Here is a 17,772-nt window from a genome sequence, read left to right as displayed (position 1 = left end):
GTTCAGTGTGTCAAATCGGAGGGTCTGTTGTCCGGACCTCTGGCAGTCTCTATGGGGGTGCCACAGGGTTCAATTCTTGGACCGACTCTCTTCTCTGTATACATCAATGAGGTCGCTCTTGCTGCTGGTGAGTCTCTGATCCACCTCTACGCAGACGACACCATTCTGTATACTTCCGGCCCTTCTTTGGACACTGTGTTAACAACCCTCCAGGCAAGCTTCAATGCCATACAACTCTCCTTCCGTGGCCTCCAATTGCTCTTAAATACAAGTAAAACTAAATGCATGCTCTTCAACCGATCGCTACCTGCACCTACCCGCCTGTCCAACATCACTACTCTGGACGGCTCTGACTTAGAATACGTGGACAACTACAAATACCTAGGTGTCTGGTTAGACTGTAAACTCTCCTTCCAGACCCATATCAAACATCCCCAATCCAAAGTTAAATCTAGAATTGGCTTCCTATTTCGCAACAAAGCATCCTTCACTCATGCTGCCAAACATACCCTTGTAAAACTGACCATCCTACCAATCCTCGACTTTGGCGATGTCATTTACAAAATAGCCTCCAATACCCTACTCAACAAATTGGATGCAGTCTATCACAGTGCAATCCGTTTTGTCACCAAAGCCCCATATACTACCCACCATTGCGACCTGTACGCTCTCGTTGGCTGGCCCTCGCTTCATACTCGTCGCCAAACCCACTGGCTCCATGTCATCTACAAGACCCTGCTAGGTAAAGTCCCCCCTTATCTCAGCTCGCTGGTCACCATAGCATCTCCCACCTGTAGCACACGCTCCAGCAGGTATATCTCTCTAGTCACCCCCAAAACCAATTCTTTCTTTGGCCGCCTCTCTTTCCAGTTCTCTGCTGCCAATGACTGGAACGAACTACAAAAATCTCTGAAACTGGAAACACTTATCTCCCTCACTAGCTTTAAGCACCAACTGTCAGAGCAGCTCACAGATTACTGCACCTGTACATAGCCCACCTATAATTTAGCCCAAACAACTACCTCTTTCCCAACTGTATTTAATTTATTTATTTATTTTGCTCCTTTGCACCCCATTATTTTTATTTCTACTTTGCACATTCTTCCATTGCAAAACTACCATTCCAGTGTTTTACTTGCTATATTGTATTTACCTTGCCACCATGGCCTTTTTTGCCTTTACCTTTCTTCTCACCTCATTTGCTCACATTGTATATAGACTTGTTTATACTGTATTATTGACTGTGTGTTTGTTTTACTCCATGTGTAACTCTGTGTCGTTGTATCTGTCGAACTGCTTTGCTTTATCTTGGCCAGGTCGCAATTGTAAATGAGAACTTGTTCTCAACTTGCCTACCTGGTTAAATAAAGGTAAAATAAATAAATAGCTTCTTGAACAATATCAGTTGTAGCCAATGAGATGACTAAAGTGTAAATCAGATTGACATAATTGTGACACTATAACCCAGGGCTGGACACAGCTGTTTGTAGGGACAAGTGGGTTCATGCAAAATCTTGCTACTTTGTTTACTCAAGTGAATTGAAATAGTTGTGTACAGTCTTGCGAGACTTTTTCGAGCGTTGTTCAGAGAATGTTCCCTATGAAACGTCATTTCCCTATCTAGCAATTGAAGATGGCTGCCGTTGTAGAAAGAGTCGAGGGAGGTTTTGGAGCCCTGGATTGCGACTCGGCGTTACCGAGATTGTCTACACCACCACCGGATCAACTACATCAGAACAACCCGCTCTTAGGACTTCCCATTGTGGCGATTGAGACTATTCTCAATTTCCTGTCTTACGACGAAATCAGCCTGCTACGCTTGGTGAGAGAAAACAAAAACAAACCATTAAGCAAATACCAATGCAGCGTCTGGCTAATCTAGCTCCTGCCAACGCTAGCTATTTAACGAAAGGTAGTAGTAGTAGTAGTAGTCACTGCTTGCTTATATGTTAAATGTGGATGTCTTTCCCACGTTTAGTAATAATAATAGCCAACTAGCTAAGCTAGTTTAGGTTATTTGCATCGGCTTTTATTTCAATTTCATTCCCAGTTGCTTTAGCCAGCTAGGGCCCTCTCCTGGCTGGAACTCATGACAAACATGTCCATTTCAAACAAACAAATGGCTATATTGTTTGTTTAAATCTCTACTTTTCTAGCTAAGTAAATGCGTCATCTAGTTACTTAGTATGTTTGTCAAGATTTAGCAAAACATCAGTGTAATTCTGAATGTCCACACTAAACTGGCTGGCTAAACATTTGAAGTTTGGTTTTATTTCTGCTTTCCACCAAGTACAGTAAGACTTCCCTTTAATTTACAGTGGTGCAATAGGCCAATTGACATCTAGATGTGTGTGTTGGGGAGGAGTAGTAGGCTATTTCAGCTCTACCGCAGCCCTTTTCGATCTGGCCATTGTAGAGTGCCAGTCGGCGTTAAAATGGAACTGACAGCATTATAGCAACATGAAATCGTATTCAAATCTGTTCATATACACCCCCAGTAATGACACTTACCTGACAGGTGTTCACTTAGATATGGTAATTTGTAGAATGTTTGGGAATTGTCTACTAAGGCATTTGTGAAAATGTTATAGTAATAGTGTGAAAGCGGCCATGTGTTTGGAAAATTTAATAGACACTGCAGTAAATAAAAACATCTGTCTCCTCCAGGACCGGAGTCTACGCAGACCGGTGCACCATAGCCAATCAGAGCTACAGTAGGTCTTTATGCAAACAAGAAATTGCCACAGGCCTGCTATCATTAACTTTGAACTGGACTGTGTTTACAGGCAGTTGTAACTGCACGACTTTAGGTCAATAGAACGCATTCACCAAAAGCCACAAATACACCTGAATGGATTTCTGCAGATGTCAATACCATGGGAGTTCTCTTACATTTGGTAACTTTGCAGTCCTATTGCTCAAACCATGAAAAGGTATGCTCTCTCCCTCAATTATGCACAATATCAACAACTAATGCTAGCCAGAGCAAGAAGCTTACTGACTCCGGTCATATTCAGCAGGTGTTGTGTAAATTCATCAGTTATTCTGCACTCCGGCACACAGATGAAAGCATCTCGTGTTGGCAAATTCACTCTGGCTGTCTGCCAATTTTAGAGCAAACTGGATAAGTCGCTCAAGTTCTTGCTTGCAAACCAAATAACCCCTGCGTCTTTAGCTGTGTATAGCCACCGAAAATTAGATTTGGAGGGGGGGGTCACTCAATGACATCCTCCTAGCAGCTAGCTAACGTTAGCCTCTGTGTTTTAAGCTTGCTACATAAATGGGTAGCTAGCCTATTAGCCACGTTATGACTGACTTGTGATCATTGCCCTTGCTAGGTTGATTGTAGTGACATTCCCAGTCTTAGTTACATTTGTCTGTTTTTGTCTGAGATATTGAGTCATTGAAACTGAAACAGTGTATCCTTAATGGATGCAGCAAACAATGTACCAGGCCAGCTGTGATTTACAACCTAATAGCAATATTTGTGGGACTACCAATAAATTAATTGGGGGAATTATATTTATCATGCATTGAACTGCATCCAATTATTATACCAAAAATGCCTTAGTGAATGTCTTGGAATGTTGAGTCAAATAGAACCTGTTTTATAAATGTGGTTTTGTAGCATAAACTGGGAATTTTATATCGCTTTCATATCTGCAAAGTTAAAAAAGCTGCCAGTTCCACTTTCAGGCCAAAGTTCAGTCCACTGTAGGGATTCTTCAATGGTCTTTCATTTAACGAAAGATGACACAATTTTCATGCACATTTTATCATTGTTAGATGTAAAATTGCGCGACTAACATCTCCTTGGCAAAACCGGCAAAGTTAATGTCTGATTTCTTGAGTATGCAAGCACACTTGTTTTCCTAGCCTTTAGGTATGTCGCTGCCCCGCACATCTGTGGGAACACAACCTGTGGTTACCTAGGTTCAAATGCAATTTTTCTTGTCTGCTTGGTTGTTATTATAAAACCACATTAAAGAAAAGTACATGTCTTAAGAGTACTTTAAAACATTGCATGTGTTCTCACTACTTAAAAAAACATATTGCAGTGCTTCCCTCATGCCCCTTTTCATGACTGCGAGCAGCCATGTGAGTGCTAGCTACTCAACATTAAGCTAGCCCAACTGGACTCGGGTAGACGTAACATAGTAAATGTAAATACGGGACACTCCAATTAGTGTATGCTATGTATTAATTTATGCATGTCAATCATCCATTTCGTACAGTGTTAAATTGGGATTTGTGGTGGCTAATGCTAGTTGGGTTAGGGACAGGCTTAGTTAACATGCTAAAGTTGTCTGTGGTGAGATTCAAACATGGAACCTTTTGGTTGCTAGATGTTTGTTATATGCTCACCCATCCGCCCTACTTTTTTTTTTTTTTTTTTGCCTTAAGTAACCTGTCGTGTGTGTTTAATGTTACATTTGATGTGTGTGTGTATATAATATATTTCCAACCATATCAAATGTAACAAACTAATTTGAGTGTCCCGGATTTAAATTTACTATGTTACGTGTGGTCTGAGACCAGGTGGGCTAGCAAAGACCAACAACACAAATAAATGGACTTTTCAGCTACACGTGGATTTACAAACGGACTATACTAAACAAGTTAAATGTCTTACCTGTGATGTTTGTATTTATTTCCACACGCATGGCTACGCCTACTTAGACACCGGGTCCGCACATTTCCCACTCTCCCATGCTGAATAGCCTGAAGCCATATGGCTCTTCTCACATGCTCGATTTCCCTACATGGGTGTATTGCAGCATTTTTGACCTGGTTACATGTACATTGAACAACACAGCAGCTTTTCGGCATGTTTTGTTATTTCTGTATAACAAAAAATCCATAACGAAGTTAGCTCTTTTTGTTTCCCCAATTTGTGGGCGTGGTCAAGGGGAATTAATTCTTAGTATGAGTACACTGAAGACAGTACAGTATGATGGGAAGAAACTGCTTCTCAAATAGAAATCCCCGATCACAATTGTAGTCGATGTCATGGCGACATTGGCTAGTTTGGCTCATGTGTAGACCTGATGACATGTTTCTAACGGTCGTCTTGCGCCGAACTGCACCTGTGCAGGCAGTGCACTCTTTCGACAGTTTTTAACGTGTCAGTATGTCACTTTCACCAGGTTAGAGTAATAACGTTGGCTGGAATCTAGGTTAACGTTTTAGATTTAGAATGAACTACTCGGGAAGAATTTCACTTCTCATTGGGCTTGTTCAACATTGCACCTGACAGTGCAGGTGACTGCTGACTGATCTACAAATCACCTTCATCATAAATAACGACTCGTCATTTGTAAGTCAGTCACTATTTACTCATGATTCATCACGGTTTTGATGCTCTCGAACAGGGACAGATTTCTCACACCTGGGTCTGTTTCGCAAGCATTCTCAGAAGTCTTGCGACATTGTTTCTGGGTTTAGAAACTCTGTGGCCGTACCATCACCCCACTGGTGCACCCTGCAGTGCAAACTGTCACTTTAGTTTGAGGATCACAGGCTGTATGTGTCATGCAAGGTCATGGAAGGGTAAAAGACATGCTACTCAACCATACCTTCCCGACTCTGTTCTTTTCCCAGGTATGCAAGCGCATGGACATGATCAATCAGCGCATGCTGAACCAAGGCTTCCTCAAGGTGGAGCGTTACCACAGCCTGTGCCAGAGGCAGGTCAAAGCCCAGCTTCCAAGGTCAGTCTCAACACCACTGGAGGGAGTTCTATAGTATTTGATGTGTATGCTATTTGAATATACATGTTTTTGCTTGGCCTATGTCCTGTAGCAAATCAATGAGTAAAAGTTGGTCTATTGCAATTCAGGAAATTAAGTCAGAAGTGCTTGAGCTCTGTAGGAACTAGGGCAGTCTTGTTCTTTCGACCAATCGATTGGTGTACATTTTAAGATGTGTATTTTTCCATATAAACACCATATTTTATAAATCATCTAAGTAGGTTGCTGAGCTTGTCTAATGATTTAACATTTCTTCGAGATCGGTGTTCATTCCACGGGACGGTTGAGTTAACGTAGGCTAATGTGATTAGCATGAGGTTGTAGGTAACAAGGAAATCTCCCAGGGCATAGACATATCTGATATTGGCAGAAAGCTTAAGTTCTTGTTAATCTAACTGCACTGTCCAATTTACAGTAGCTATTACAATGAAATAATACCATGCTATTGTTTGAGTGAACAATTTTGAACATGAAAAGTTGTTAAACAAATTAGGCACATTTGGGCAGTCTTGATACATTTTGAACAGAAATGCAATGGTTCATTGGATCAGTTTAAAACTTTGCACATACACTGATGCCATTTAGTCGCCAAAATCTAAATTGCACCTTGGCTGGAATAATAATACATTATGGCCTATCTCTTGTATTTCAAAGATGGTAAAAAAAAAAAAATACAAAATGTTTTTTTTCCCTTTGTATTATTTTTCTACCTGATCTATTGTTATATTATCCTACATTCCACATTTCCATGAACTTCATTGTTTCCTTTCAAATGGTACCAAGAATATACATATCCTTGCTTCAGTGCCTGAGCTACAGGCAATTAGATTTGTGTATGTCATTTTAGGTGAAAATTGGGGGGGGGGGGGTTAATCCTTAAGATTAAAATAAAAAATGCACAAATTACTAAAGAGGGAGCCAGAGATCAGTATAGCCTAACCAGAAGCAAAACTTGTTCCTGACCAAATGTGCTGAAGGTGAACCAAAGCCTTAAAACGTGAAGTTGCTTGATCCCCATCAAGGGAGGAGTGGATTTTGATTTGACGGGAAAACCATGTGTTGGCTCCTTCAATTCTTGCACATTTTCTCAAACTACTAAATTTGGAACCAATCAGAACTCTCATACATACTTGTTGTAATGAAGGCAGCCAATGGCCTGCTTCTATCTATGATTTAAACACAACCTCTTGTGAAACCGCAAGCTGCTGTCTGATGAAGAGGAACAGATGTAGCTAGCTGACTCCCCCAGACTGAAATAAGATATCTGTGAGTGAAATATGCAATATGAGTTGTCTTGATGAGGTTACTCATTTTTCTACTTAAAAAGAAAGCTAGCCGATATTAGACTAGCCAGTTATTTATAAATAAATAATAAACAAGTTTTACCCTTTTTCTCCCCAATTTCGTGGTAACCAATTGGTAGTAGTTACAGTCTTGTCTCATCGCTGCAACTCCCGTACGGACTCGGGAGCCAGCGATTTTAAATGTCCATTTGTGTTTTCTCTTCGTTAATTCAATTGTTGAATCATGTTTGTCTCATTTTCAAGTAACTAGCTGCAGGCTTAAAAAACATTAACTCATATACAGTGACAGTAAGATTGGACACCTACTCATTCGAGGGTTTTTCATTAATTTTACTGTTTTCTACATTTTTAGAATAATAATGAAGACAACTATGAAATGACACTTGGAATCATGTGTTAAACAAATACAAATATATTTACATTTGTTTTTTCAAAGTAGCCACCTTTTGCCCTGATCACAGCTTTGCACACTCTTGGCATTCTCACAACCAGCTTCATGAGGAAGTCACCTGGAATGCATTTCAATTAACAGGTGTGCCTTGTTAAAAGTTAATTTGTGGAATTTCTTTCCTCAATGCGTTTGAGCCAATCAGTTGTGTTGTGACAAGGTAGGGGTGGTAAACAGAAAATAGCCTTATTTGGTAAAATGCCAAGTCCATATTATGGCAAGAACAGCTCAAGTAAGCAAAGAGAAATGACAGACCATCATTACTTTAAGACATGAAGGTCAGTCAATCCGGAACATTTCAAGAACTTTGAAAGTTACTTCAAGTGCAGTTGCTAAAACCATCAAGCTCTATGATCAAACTGGCTCGTGAAGACTGCCACAGGAAAGGAAGACCCAGAGTTAGCTCTGCTGCAGAGGGTAAGTTCATTTGGCTTTACTGCCTCTGAAATTGCAGCACAAATAAATGCTTCACAGAGTTCAAATAAGACACATCTCAACATCAACTGTTCAAAGGAGACTGCATGAATCAGGCCTTCATGGTCGAATTGCTGCAAAAAACTCCTACTAAAGGACACCATTAAGGGCCAAGAAACACGAGCAATGGACATTTAGACCAGTGGAAATCTGTCCATTTGGTCCAAATTTGAGATTTTTGGTTCCAACCGCCGTGTCTTTGAGACAGTTGGTGAACAGATGATTTCCGCATGTTTGCTCTTAGTGGAACTCTCATTTGTTTTTCAACATACAATGACACAGCCTGGAGGTGTGTTGGGTCATTGTAAGGGATATTTGACCAAGAAGGAGAGTAATGGAGTACTGCATCAGATGACCTGTCCACCACAATCACCTGACCTCAACGCAATTGAGATGGTTTGATATGAGTTGGACTGCAGAGTAAAGGAAAAGCAGCCAACAAGTGCTCAGCAAATGTGGGAACTCCTTCAAGACTGTTGGAAAATTATCCCAGGTGAAGCTGGTTGAGAGAATGCCAAGAGTGTGCAAAGGGTGGCTACTTTGAAGAATCTAAAATATATTTTAACACTTGTTTACTACATGATTCCATATGTTATTTCATAGTTTTGATGTCTTCACTATTCAACAATGTAGAAAATAGTACAAATAAAGAAAAACCCTTGAATGAGTAGGTGTCAACTTTTGACTGGGATTGTAGTTTGCATAGAAACCTAAATAAAAGCATGTAGATGGAAATATGCTAGAATGGAGGTTTAAAAATGAAATGGTGAATAGCACTTGGTTGATATCTGGAGAGCTGAATAGATCGAGTCAAAGAAGAATTCATCAAATAAATCGCAGAAAAGGAATGTAGTGTGTGCGTTTAGTGTTTTTGTTTGCTCATACAGGAGCAATAAAGGCAGACATTTTTGGGGTAACAGCCAATGTTTCACATTCATTGGTCGGCACGAGAGAAGCTCGATCTCTGTAAAATTCCAAACGGTCTAAGCCATTCGCTTTCGAGAGGCTGGTCCGGATCGTCCTTGAACCAGTCAGACGTCTTTTTGGACCGTTCTGGACCAGCCTTGATTTGTCCCCAACTTTGATGTTCTGTCTTCTGAGCTGTTAATGCTCTGTATTATGTCATGTTTTGTGGACACCAGGAAGTACTCTTCTGCTGCTGCTTTTGCAACATCTAATGGGATCCTAATAAAATAACACATTTCAATGTCTAGATTTTTGGTCTGGAATAAATCTGAACCAATCAGACGTCCATGATTTTGACTGGACCAGCCTTGATTTGGTCCAAAAATAGACGTCTATAAGAGACTTAGGTTCTGAGTGAAAGTTGAAAATAACTTCAATATCTGGGAAATAGGGATTTTAGACAATTTTTCAAAATGTTGGATTACTGGGTCTACTCTAGATTTGTGGGTTATATGAGGGCATCAATTTATTTGCCTTGCCTAGGGTGTCAGGATGGCCAATTTCATATAATGCAGCTTTGGATTTTACCCCAGTCTCGAAGGTGACTGGTTTGGAATATTATGGAGAAAAACTACATAAAAAAAAGGTGCCTACAATTCAAGGCTGATCAGACCGCACCAAATCTGCATTTAACATGGACATCAAAGTTTGGGCCAAATCAAGGCTGGGCTGGACCAAACAGATGTCTGATTTGGTTTAACGCTGGTCCCAACTGCACAAAAAGACAATAGGACCAAAAACAATGCGTCCAAAAAATGTTGGCATCGGTCCATGCTTACTGGGGTGTGGCCTACAGTGTCTGCTGCAATGTAATTTTATAAATGCCCATCCATGTGGCAGCCCTACTGTTTGTAAAACAGGCACTTTCATTGGCTTGACTAGTCCTGATTCCTGTGACTAATCAATTAGCCTATTTAAGCTCTGAATATCAGCTACTTAACTTTATCAGGAGTTATCCTGAGACTATTTGCGATGTGTTTACACAGCGGGGAAATGCTTATCACAGGTTCGGCATCAGTGCTCGCCTTAAAATACCATATTCCACTGGTTAAGGTTTAGTTTTATTATTAATTTGACCAATTTTTAAAAAACAAGCGCACACCTTAAAGGCCATACATGCACATGAATAAAATCATTAAGGATAACACACAATAAAGACTTATTTCCATTGTGGTCCTCTTGAGAAAAAATTGCTAGACAAGATCGAACACAGTATGGCAGTGAAATAATAAAACAAAAACAGAAGAACATCTATCTCATCATTCCAGTTACATCATAGGGGTTATTCATATATGCACAGAAGACATCAAATATATGTTTTACTTTATTTTTAAAGGTGACCAGAGAGGACATTATTTTTATGGGCAGAGGCAACTCATTCCATTCTGAGGCTCCAGTATACAAGAAAGTTCCTTTCCCAGCATTACTCCTCAACCTGTATAAGCACACATAAGCAACACCTGATCTGGTGCTGTGATTATGTGCATCCCTAACACGAGGAAAGTAATCAGTTAGATATCTGGGCGCAGGACCATAAATACTCCTGTAAACCAAACCTAATCAAATCTGGGACACCTTAGCCTCAACAGGCAGCCAGTTTAGTTCCTGAAAGCAGCTCCTGCCTATGTGAGTACGTGGACTCACCTTCAATACTACTCTGATCAGCTTATTCTGGGCTATCTGGAGCTTCCCCTTCATAAGTTTAGATAAGCCCCCAAACCAGGAAGTACTAGCATAGTCAAAATGGCATTGAAATGAGGGCAGTAGCTAGCACTTTCATGAAGTCCTTAACAAGCAGCTTGGACTATTTAGGCAAAAACTTAGTCCTGGCATTAACCTTCCCTAGCACCTTATTGGCCATGCTCACACCTCCCAAGCTTCCATCTAGGATACATCCCAAGTAGCTAACAGAGGTTTTAGTAGTCAGCACCTCACCCCCTAACTCCACTCTGATTTCTGACGACCTACACAATTTAGGTTTGGATCCAAAAATAATTGCTTCAGTTTTCCCTAAGTGCAGAGATCGCTTATTATCTCCAAGCTATTTGCTAATGCAAGCCAAGAGCTTGTTCGTGTTTTTCTGCATAATTATGTGAGGTTTTGATGTTGGTGTGTCTTGGTCAGTTAAGCTTTGACAATGTCGCCCTCGTTAATCTGCCGCCGTAGGTGGACTCCTAATCCTGCCTAATGGGCTAAATGCCATGCTTTCAAAATATAAATATTGACATGGTACTAGCTCAACAAATTAAGTTAATCAATGGGTGGGAGTGATTCTGACTTTTTTTTTTTTTAAGTATGAAAGTTGTGACAAATCAAATTTCCCACACCCGTAATCTGATAGTCAGGTGGAGCTCAGTCTGCCCAATGGCTCAGGTGCGCACACACACACAACATTGACAGGCGCACACTAGCAGAGGTCTACTCGGCATAAGGTCCCCTCAGACCGATCCAGCTCAAAGGCCCAGCTTCTGAGATCCCCCTCAGCAGCAGATATTAATTTTAAAATGGAAAATGTCATCTTTATTGACACTTTAAAAAAAAAATCAATTCTTTCCCCTACTCAAAATGAATCACTTTAAACTAAAACGTATCGGAGCGTTGCAATTCTAGATCGAATCGTTCATGAAAGAAGATCCATGTTTTCCTTGTTACAATAAGAAAGATGCATTGTGGATGATTAAATAAAATGAATCATTTGACCATAAACTTGTGAATGATTAGCCTAAAATTATAGCCTACTCACCCCAGTGTCAGCAGCACCACCAGTGCATTACAAAAGTGATTACCTCATGCCTCGAGGCCATTTTTTTGTATGGCTATACTTTTATTCCAAACCATTCAGCAACTTCACTTTTTGATGATCCCTCAAGTTTGCATTCAATCGTGATAATGTTACTTGTAATCATAAAGTTCTGTCATCTTGTCCAATGTGTATATTTGGTGCGCTTAGGCCTCCCAAGTGGCGCAGTGGTCTAACGTGCCACTAGAGCTTCTGGGTTTGAATCCAGGCTCTGGGCCGTCGCAGTGCACGCTGACACGGTCGCCAGGTGTATGGCGTTTCCTCATTGATGCGGCTGGCTTCCGGGTTAAGAGGGAATTGTGTCCAGAAGCAGCACGGCTTGATTGGTTTGTTTCAAAGGACGCACGGCTCTCGACCTTCGCCTTTCCTGAGTCCATACTGGAGTTGCAGCGATGAGACAAGACTAACTACCAATTGGAAACCACGAAATTGGGGATCAAATATTTTGTGCTTTGTCTTGTGGCAGGCGGGAGTCGGAGCGGAGGAACCACTCACTGGCCCGTCACGCTGACATCCTGGCTGCTGTAGAAACGCGTCTCTCGCTACTCAACATGACCTTCATGAAATATGTGGACTCCAGTCTTTGCTGCTTCATCCCTGGCAAGGTGCCTAGATTCATCCTCTTTAACCTACCACCCACTAACGACCTGTCGCATCTGTACATTAGATGCTAATTTCTGTTTTATGGTTTTCTTTTACATCGACTAACTTTAGAGCTTCTCCCGTTTGGCCACATGATGGCACTCCTGTTCTTAGATTGACTATAGTTTAGGAAAATTATTTGATTAAATTATCAAAGAATAATTTTTTTTTAAAGTGGAAGACTAGTTCCATCCCAGAATGAACATGCTAGCTACTTCCATTAACTTGGATAGTCTTGGCCTCAACATTACACACACACACACACACACACCAGGATCACATTCTTAACATTCTAAGCCTAAGCGTACAATTTATTCTAAGCTTAAGGTTCCCGGCATGTGACTGTGTCTTTCCCTGAGGTGATTGATGAGATCTACCGTGTGCTGCGCTATGTGAACTCTACACGTGCGCCCCAGCGGGCTCATGAGGTGCTGCAAGAGCTACGGGACATCTCTTCCATGGCCATGGAGTACTTTGATGAGAAGATCGTCCCCATCCTGAAAAAAAGGCTTCCCGGGGCTGACCTGTCAGGGCGCCTCATCGGATCTGCCCCAGGTAATGAACAACTACACTGACCTTTCTATGGCCAATAAAGATTCAACAAACACCCATGTTATTTAATATGAATACATTTTAACATGACGATATTTATTGTTCGACTTTGCTACCCATTTAAGAGTGTACCTAAGATCATCACCCTCCCTATTCTCTCTGCCTACCCCAGTGGCCGGCCCCTCCACCTCCCTGACCACCATGTCCCTGCTGGCCAAGAACACGCCGTCACGCTCTGAGATGACCAAGGTGCAGCAGCAGGTAAAGGTGAACGGGGCGTCCATGACGGTGCTGCGGCGGGAGAATCAGGAGGTGCGCGTCAAGCAGCTGGAGCAGCAAAAGCAGCTGCAGGACCAGGAGCAGAAGTTGCTGGAGCAGACTCAGGTTATCGGGGAGCAGAACGCCCGGCTGGCTGAGCTGGAGCACAAGCTCAGGGAACTGATGGACAGTGCGGTGGGGGGAGGTGCCAGGCCGGCCGTAGCCGCCTCCACCACAGCAGCTTCTTCCGCTGTCGCCACGACGTCTTCTGCTGCTGTTGCCACGGCAACCAGTGCGGTGGGTAGCCCGCCCTTGAAACGCACCAGGAAGAGCTCAGACCTCCCGCGCCAGTCCAAACGCCTGCGCAGCAAGAAATAGGACACAATGTTTTTTGTTTTTGCCTGATTGCACATCCCACCATGTCCTGTGACATTTATTTTAATTATCATTGTTTGGAATGTCTTTAGGAGAGGGGGGGTCATGGTAAAGGAGACCGGAGTTGCTCTGTTTCCCTTGTGTTGAATCCCTTTGTCATATCCTTTTCAAATTCCTGCAGAAACTACACCATGGACATGTTTATGCTGATTTGGCCAGCATATTTGGGCAAGAGTGCCAGTAGTCTCCACAGTTTAACCACTGACTCTTAAAGCCACTAAGAATTTGCACACTAGTTGACAAGGTTAAGGTTAGTTTGAAAAGTCAAACACCAATTTTGGTGTTCACTCTTTCTTGTCCATCAACAAAAGTCAATCCACATTAGGTTGTTGACTCCTAGTCGGGAGAGAGTCTTTGCAGTGAGGCAAGAAGTAATGAGAGCTTTCTAATATGTATCGCTTAACTACTGAAAAGGTTGACTTTGGTTGGTTAGAAATGCATTTGAAATATTGGCTAGACGAGACCATTCAGGATAAAGGATGTTTAAATTCTGCCTCTCAGACAATTTTGTTCTTATTGATGCAAATGTAATTTCTTATTGTATTGTTCTCTGTTGGCCAGGTGGGATTGCTTGAAAAATATCCTTGAGCAATATTCTTCATTTTCTGAGACGGGCTAAATTTAAAGTATTTGATTCCTGCATCGAGAGGGTTATATCCCAAATGTGGTGCAGTAAAATTAAAGGAAGTTAGTCTATTTCCAAAAAATGGAAATTTGCATATTTTAGCCAGGTCCTGGGAGATCACACATCTTCATGAAAAGGACAGTTTGAGGGTTCCTGTTGTAATGAACACTGTTCAGCTAGCATTAGTGAAATGACACACTTGATTTTAAATGCATTTCTGTGTTCCACATGAAGATGCAGTCTGGCACTCCATGTTGAGTTGAAGACAGGCAGGCTAATGTGGCTATTTATCATGTAGCCGAGGGCACATCTAAAGCCATGGTGCCTGGAAAATTAAGGGAGTCTTAACATTGAGCAATGGAAGGACAACTATAGGATCCCACTAGACGTATAGTTTTCAGAGATCAATCATTTCTGAAAATAGTTCTCGGACACCATGAAATCTTCCTTCGGGGCTAGAGTATTTCTGCTCTACCGTTATCTGTAATTTTTGCAAATGCCTGTCATTGATCAAATACTAGTCTGTGTAAAATGGGATTTATATGCAGTCAAGTATCTGCTGTCTTTGGGGAAAATTAATCAAAGCTTTATCGAAGAGGTAGAAAAGACCCTCTGTATTGATTGACCAGACTGGTGATTGAGGTCGAAGGTAAATTTGCCACTTAGAAAATGTCTCCACTCCAGTGTATTTAGTCAGTTGTCATCTAGACCTACTGATCGTATTGTTACGGTGTCTTTGTACACAAAGTTCCCATGTAACACGAAGTTCATCTGTTCAAGAAATATTCAGATTTGCCAAATGACTGTTGTACAACTACAGTAGTCTGTCTACCAATGTAAGACCTACTGAAGATGCATTGTGGAAGGAGTTCTACTAAAAGTGACAAGGTTTTTAAGTCTTAGGATTCTCCCTGATTGCTATAAACTCTTGCACAATAGCACCTTTCCCATTTCAAGATCTCAGCACACAGTTCTCTTTTCAGCTTGAGCCCAAAATGTGGCTGGAAACGTAAGAATGACCTCAACTACTTGTGGCATGAAATCTCTGTGTAGCATACTGGGAAACGCAGTTCACAACTGAGTGGACTCAAGCGTGTATTCTAAACGAACTGGGCAGGAAATAATTAACTATTGGCTTAATTTGAGACAGCGTCTCAGTTTAGAAATGAGTGTTCTATAAACTTCATGTACTTAAAAGTGTAGATTGTGGATTATAATGTATGTATAAGAGTGTAAATTGGCCAAACTGTATGGGTTGCGCACTTTACCGTTACAAGTACAAATGACGCATTAAAAGATAACATATTGGTGTGTGTGTTTGAGTAGTTTTGCATAACTTTTTTTCTTTTTACTGTAAAATGTGCCGATACGTGACAAAGCCTGATCCATATGAGGAACATGTGTGACCTATTCCTCCAGTATGGTTCCTCCTATCCAAAACCTTTTCATAAAAGGTAGCTGTAGTATGAGATCTAGTATCAGGCCTTTTACTTGATGTATTGGTCTGGCTTGTTTCCATTCCACATCTGATCAGATATTATCTACAGGTACTAAACTCTTACCTGGGTAGTCCTGCATCATATATGCTCTGTAAATGAGTTAGAACCCCACACACAAGCACGCTGCAACACGTGCAACTCAAGTCATTACTGTACCCTCCTTCCCAACAGCGACTCATCCGAACTTCAGAACAGTTTCATCAATAGAAAAGACTGCATGAAAGGAGATGTCTGTCCTGCTGTGGGTATGATTGAGGAACAATTTCACAAAACTTGAAATGCCATGGCTGATTATGTATTTGTTTAACAGAATAGCTTTCATAATACATACTTTGTATTACAATGCCAATGTTTATACTTTTTACTGTAGCTGATCAGTGGATTGTTTCAAGAGGACATGGTCTTCTGCACTTTGCTATTTTAAACTCTGCTGTGCAACTACTATAGAGCCTGGTGTAACAGCGACATAGATTAATTTACATGTCAGAGCAAGTTCCTGTTACAGAATTCGAAGGAATTTACATTGCGATAAGAAACGGTGCTGTGTGTTGGTTTAGCAACCCTGTAGGTATTTGCTTACCGGTATCTTAATTATATTTGGTCACATGTATCCTCCGTTTCCTTTTGGATAAAACAGGAAATGTTGCTTCCACACTGCAAAAGTGAGTCCTTCGATGGCAGACTGGATTACGTCCGGAAGAAAAACATGATCATTAAGAACAGCAGCTAGAAACTGCAGTGCATATATTTGTTTTTATGTTCACTTATGTGATGCATGCTGTGAGCATTTTGTGAATTCGGCATTCTTTATTTACTTGCGCTAGGTTTAAACATTTGTATCGACCACTATTCAATTGTTGTAATAAAAAAAATGCTATTGCCACCATTCTGGCATACTTTAAATGTTCAACGCAGCCTACAAAATATATAGATATGATTTATGGCTAACAAAGTACCTTACTGTGATTTATTTTATTTTATTAAAATGCAAAAAAATAGCTTCTTGGCAACGGGCTATTTCGCAAGCAAATAATTTAGCTAGAACTGAGTGGAGAGGGGAAATTTCCTGTTAAAGACCGCAATAGTAATGACACTAACTTCGTTGGACAAAGCCAATGGGGAAATTAATGAAGTTTTTTTTGGTCTTTGGCTAAACGGTAAAAAATAAAGTCTGTGGTAAACATTTGTTCTGAGATAATCATCAGCTAATATCACTTGTGAATTTTGAAGCATTTATGTATTCAGAAAATAACAAAAATGCTTTATAATTAATAAAGGTCATGTTAACTGACTGATTTTATAACACTCACCTCACCTTATTTTTCCAATAGAAATGGCTGAACGAACCAGATGTAACTCATTTCTGTTTATTAGGACTACAAACTGGCGAGCTCTATTGGCAGAGGTTTGGAACTTACAATCAAATCAAAGTTATTGGTTTCGTACACAGTTTGGCAGGTGTTATAACGGCTGCAGGAAAATGCTTATGTTACTAGCTCCTAACAATGCAGTAAAATGTCAAACAAGAAATCAAGAACGGCAAGACTAATCTTATCAACCCAAATAGCATTGTAGCAGTAATCAAATGCAATCTATACATATTGGTGAGCCATGTCAAGAATAAATATGCATTGTGTATAAACAGTGTAACTAAAATACAATGTACAGTAGCAGAAATATTATGAGCTACATTAGGGATACAGTATATACACAGTGTGAAACGGGAAGTGATCAGTGATTAAATGGCTCTATAGCATGGGATAGCAGTGTTGGTTGTGTGTGTGTGTGTGTGTTCGTTAGTATGAGGTGTGTGATAGCTTGTGTGTATGTTTTGAGTGAGTGAGTGTTGATCACCTGGTACATGGCTAGTGATGGCTGTTCAACCGTCTGATGGCCTGGTAATAGAAGCAGTTTTTTTAGTCTCGCTCTTGGCACTGATGCACCTGTACTGACTCCGTCTGTCGGACAGTAGCCAAGTGAACAGTCTGTGGCTCGGATGACTGAGGTCCTTAATGATCT

The 17,772-nt window shown here is 40.9% G+C and overlaps 1 protein-coding gene across 3 annotated transcripts; it reads left to right on the top strand.

Annotated features, from left to right (window-relative positions):
- The first annotated feature begins 1,610 nt into the window (after positions 1-1,610).
- On the top strand, positions 1,611-16,636 carry LOC139381434 (F-box only protein 28-like). 3 transcript variants are annotated; one of them, XM_071124950.1, is made up of 6 exons: positions 1,626-1,822; positions 2,668-2,933; positions 5,602-5,711; positions 12,209-12,347; positions 12,744-12,939; positions 13,109-15,569. In XM_071124950.1, exons 2-6 carry the CDS (start codon positions 2,877-2,879, stop codon positions 13,570-13,572), a joined length of 966 nt encoding a protein of 321 aa, XP_070981051.1. In that variant the 5' UTR covers positions 1,626-1,822; positions 2,668-2,876; the 3' UTR covers positions 13,573-15,569. The 3 variants fall into 3 exon arrangements, with proteins under 3 accessions (XP_070981050.1, XP_070981051.1, XP_070981052.1); XM_071124951.1 differs by having other exon boundaries at positions 1,630-1,822; positions 2,668-2,714; XM_071124949.1 differs by lacking the exon at positions 2,668-2,933 and having other exon boundaries at positions 1,611-1,822; positions 13,109-16,636.
- Positions 16,637-17,772: the final 1,136 nt, after the last annotated feature.

Source organism: Oncorhynchus clarkii, chromosome 23, assembly GCF_045791955.1.
Source record: "Oncorhynchus clarkii lewisi isolate Uvic-CL-2024 chromosome 23, UVic_Ocla_1.0, whole genome shotgun sequence".
Taxonomy (NCBI): domain Eukaryota; kingdom Metazoa; phylum Chordata; class Actinopteri; order Salmoniformes; family Salmonidae; genus Oncorhynchus; species Oncorhynchus clarkii.
The sequence above is the reverse complement of the archived record's forward strand: the minus strand, read 5'-3'. Positions and strand labels throughout refer to the sequence as shown.

What these genes read in the sequence shown, in the direction of transcription:
- LOC139381434 (XM_071124949.1), top strand. Translation starts at nt 1,634, where the DNA reads ATGGCTGCCGTTGTAGAAAGAGTCGAGGGAGGTTTTGGAGCCCTGGAT. An exon ending in AAATCAGCCTGCTACGCTTG is followed by an intron (nt 1,823 to 5,601) that starts GTGAGAGAAAAC and finishes TTCTTTTCCCAG; the next exon opens with GTATGCAAGCGCATGGACAT. An exon ending in CCTCATCGGATCTGCCCCAG is followed by an intron (nt 12,940 to 13,108) that starts GTAATGAACAAC and finishes TGCCTACCCCAG; the next exon opens with TGGCCGGCCCCTCCACCTCC.